Consider the following 4,472-nt stretch of genomic DNA (forward strand, 5'->3'; position numbering starts at 1 on the left):
GAGACCCATAGAATAAGTACTAGGCTTACAAAGAATAAGTCCTGGGGTCGATTTACTCGACTAAAGGCGGTGCTCCAGCATGGCCGCAGTCAAATGACTGAAACAAGTAAAAGAGTAAAAGAGAGTATATGTATGCACGCACACATACGCACGCGCACAAAATCTCATGGCGTATGCTTATACAAGTTAGTTGTTACAGGCGAAAGAAAGAGAAGAAACAAAATCAGATAATAATAAGTGGGAAAGAAAATGGAAAAGAAGAAAAAGAAGAAAAAAAAAAGAGAAACGTTTATATTTTTTCCGCCTTGTTTCGCATTTATGTGTTTGCTTTGGTATATATAAATGTAACATTTCGAACAACAAATGAATGTATGTATTGACATGAGGTCATTCAACCACGTAATGACTCTCACATCTTGTAATAATCATAATACATAATAATGGTTTCAAATTTTGCCACAAGGGCAGCTATTTTGGTGAGGATGAGTCGACAGGCAAAATACCTATTTCGTTATTGCCCACAAGGGGCTAAACATAGAGGGAACAAACAAGAACAGACGAACGGATTAAGTCGATTACATCGACCCCAGTGCGTAACTGGTACTTTATTTATCGACCCCGAAAGGATGAAAGGCAAAGTCGACCTCGGCGGAATTTGAACTCAGAACGTAACGGCAGACGAAATACCGCTAAGCATTTCGCCCGGCCTGCTAACGATTCTGCCAGCTCGCCGCCTTCGTAATAATGATAATAGCTTGATTTTTCCTTCAGAATCTAATCAAGCTTATTGCTTGTTTTCCACTTTTCATTGTATGTTACTATATTTTGTATAGGTAACCAATTGCAATAACACAGAATTCCAATGCATTATTAGAAAACTCCCAAGGATACGAAACCCTGGTAAGCAGTAACTGTTATCTCGGGAATCACTATTTTCTTACGCTTGTATCGTTGCTTGTTAACTTGTCTGTTTTTCAGTCTTTTCTCTATTTTTCAGTAGCCTTTCGGCAGCGCTTAGAAGGGGTCGGTAAAGTTTATTTTTACCTTCATTATTATAGTTATTGGTTAACTTTTTATATAGAATAAAATGTGTGGCTGGTAAACATACGTCTAGCTTTGTTTAGCCCATTAAAAACAATGCAGAAGAAGAGAAAGAGTTCATGAAACTTCCAGATCCTTTTAGATGTGGTAGATTTCATGAGGTTATCGTACAGTCTGAAATCTAAAGTCTGACGCCGCTAAGAAAAACGCATGGGCAGAGTTAGAAACTTCAGAGGGTTGAAATTCTGACGGAGCAAATTTTGGATAGGTAATTTTTTTTTAATGCACTGGGTTGGTGCAAAGCTATTTTAACGGGTGAGCCATCGGAGTCATCCTTCCAGATCAACATTCTGATCTGTCACTCATTAATTCATCAATTATGCAAAAACTAATACTTCACCAGTTTTTGTTCTATTTTCTTTGATGAATGGGCTGTTACCTCTACGCTGACGACTCCACGCTGTTTTCATTTGTGAGGAACCGTTGCAAAATTGACTAAGTTAAACAGTCCTTTTTATAATGAATGCCTGTACTGCTGATTAGAAAGGTGACATTTTAGCCACCAAAATATAAAGGGAAAAAAAAACATGAAACCTTGCATAGCTCTTTGAGAATTGTAAATTTCCTATACTAAAGCACCTCCAGCTTCTGGATGTAACTAAATACAGCAAGCTGGTGTGGATAGAACATGTTTCCACAGGTGCCGCCTAAATCCGTGCATCATTTCTTCAGTATTCCCATCTGAATTTTCTCAAAGCCGGTGGCTTTGTCGGTTTCATTATTTTCATAATATCGTTTGTCATGAATTTTACGTTTTGTTGTGTTTGTATTAAAATCAGAAAATTGTGTTGTCAATGGTAACCAGTCATCAACATCGATGACAATCGTTTTGTTTTTTATCTCTTGCGTGTGAAGTTCCAGTGTGTTTGATAAAGGGGATAATAATATAGTGGCCGGTTCTTCCAGAGAAAAAAATAGGAAGAAAGAAAGAAAGAAAGAAACAAACAAACAAACAAACAAACAAACAAAGAATAAGAGAGTTTACAATATTATTTTTCGTTAATGATGCTATAGCTCGTTCAATGTTATCTTAGTCTGGTACTGTAATTTAATTTTGCGTGACTCTTTATTTCTAGTTGTTCTTCGCTTTCGTATATTTTCTTTTGATCCCTGGAGTATTCCATTTCTTTCACTGACAGAAGAGTCAGACTAGCATTTTAACAAATGATTTTGTTTGCAATGAAAATGTCCATTGCTTTATAAGCCGTGTTTAATATATAATTAATAACGTTTTTAGCTGTAATGAGCCTAAAAGCCATTAATGTTATGGAAAATTTATCTCATAAGGAATAAGAGAGAAAACTCATGTAATTACGAATGAACAAAAATTGAATGGAAATATGCACGATGGGTACAATGGCTTTCTTTTTTTGGCATCTATGGCCACAACATTCGACACGTTTCAACCTTATTTAACCTCTAAAACAAGGAAAATCAATACGTAGCTACAAAGATCTTTAAATGACAAATATATGTCAAAATATTTCACTAATTTCGAGGTGCTGTGGTAAGTGGTAAGTGTGGCTTTGTGGTAAGTAGCTTGCTTACCAACCATATGGGTCCCGGTTCAGTCCCACTTCGTGGCAGCTTGGGCAAGTGTCTTCTACTATAGCTTCGGGCCGACCAAAGCCTTGTGAGGGGATTTGGTAGACGGAAACTGAAAGAAGCCCGTCGTATATATAAGTATGTGTGTGTATGTTTGTGTATGTGTGTGTGTGTGTACCGGTCATTCGCTACATCTGTCTGTGTTCGGACCGTTTCTGCACAGTAGCCAGCCGGACTCTCGCCTTCACTGTGAACAGGCATTAATCTACTGTCTTCATTCCTTTACGTCACATGGACTCAACTCACCTCCTCTCTTAATCTGACATCAACTCCACATGGATTCCCGCGCACCTCCCACATTTAATTTCCCCCTCTACCTACAAACTTACATACCGCCCACCTCGGAACCCTCACCACACACACACCACTATACACACATCCATACACACTGTTCAATTCATCACTCACTTCACACACCATTATACACACCCATAACACCTTCCCAATCCCCATACAGTAGCACCGACCACTTCTCAACACCCACGCCACACACCATTATCGACACAACCACACACAACCTTCAATAACGTCACCACATGTGCCAATATGCGAGCAGCTACACATACTGTTTAACTCAGTACACACACCACATGCACACTCCCACACCCACACAAACACATAATTCCTGAACACAGATAATATATACACACACATGCAACACTCATAAACACACGCAACACGTATAAACAAAGATAACTTTTGCTCACAAGCATACACTATACACATGCACACTATTTGGTCAAAGACACACACACACACATACACATGCGCACACACCACTTGAAAAAGCATACATCAACTACTACACAAACACACACACACACACATAAACACACACACACACACACACACACTACACACGTACACATACATCAGACTCACTCGCTCCCATTCACACATACAGACTCACGCACACCATTCTCACATACAAACACACATTCACGCACCTTCGTTCATTGGAATCACTATTATTATCTCCCTTTCATTCAACCTCTTTTTATTATTATCTCCCTTTCATTAAACCACTTTTTTCCAGTCATACGCCATGCTGGACTACTAAACTCTACAGTTTTTTTTCTCTCTCCGTTTTTTATCATTCTCTTTCCTTTTTCCCCTCTTATTCCTTTCTGTCGAAGAGCGTCGGCTCGAAACGTAAAAGACTTTTCCATTTTACCCGAGCGTTAAACTACTGCACCTGCTTGTTGTTCCTACACCTGTCTTTGTCTTCTGTTCTTCGGTAAATTTGAACTATATATATGTAAGTGGTTTTGAAAGAATAGAACCAATATATACAGAATAAAAAAAGAAAACTGAGGCTGGATGGCGATCGCTTCAATGAAATAACAGCTGCCAACTAGATAATTTGTTATGATTTTGTTTTTTTGTTTTTTTATATACAAGCGATTATTTATTCATATATTAACAGGAAACGAGAGCCATTTGTATTGCAATCTCCTCAAACTGTTGCCCAAAAATGTCGATCAGTTTTATCGCTATTCCGGAAGTTTAACAACGCCACCATGCTCAGAATCTGTAGTATGGACAGTTTATCCGGAAGCGGTTAAAATCTCGTCTTGGCAGGTAAGATCTATATAAAACAGTGTTCTTTCATTTTTGTTTCGTTTTGACATTGTTATTGTTGTTGTTTTTGTTTACTCCATCTTTCGCATTTGTATAAGACCGCTGCTGTGTTGGAGAAATGACAGATTCGGACTGAAGAGCGTAAAGTTACTTTTGTCGTTGCTGCTACTGATGTTATGTTTGCT

At 38.3% G+C, this 4,472-nt stretch overlaps 1 protein-coding gene across 1 annotated transcript in view; it reads left to right on the top strand.

Moving 5' to 3' along the window:
• Positions 1-4,293, top strand: part of LOC106883919 (carbonic anhydrase-like) — a 49,261-nt gene extending 44,968 nt beyond the window's left edge. Inside the window, exon 6 of the mRNA XM_052968443.1 lies at positions 4,133-4,293. Coding sequence (XP_052824403.1) covers positions 4,133-4,216 — 84 coding nt within the window. The 3' untranslated portion in view covers positions 4,217-4,293. The remainder of the gene's footprint in view (positions 1-4,132) is intronic.
• The last annotated feature ends 179 nt before the right edge of the window (positions 4,294-4,472 follow it).

The sequence above is a fragment of the Octopus bimaculoides genome, chromosome 6 (genome assembly GCF_001194135.2).
Source record: "Octopus bimaculoides isolate UCB-OBI-ISO-001 chromosome 6, ASM119413v2, whole genome shotgun sequence".
Lineage (NCBI taxonomy): Eukaryota > Metazoa > Mollusca > Cephalopoda > Octopoda > Octopodidae > Octopus > Octopus bimaculoides.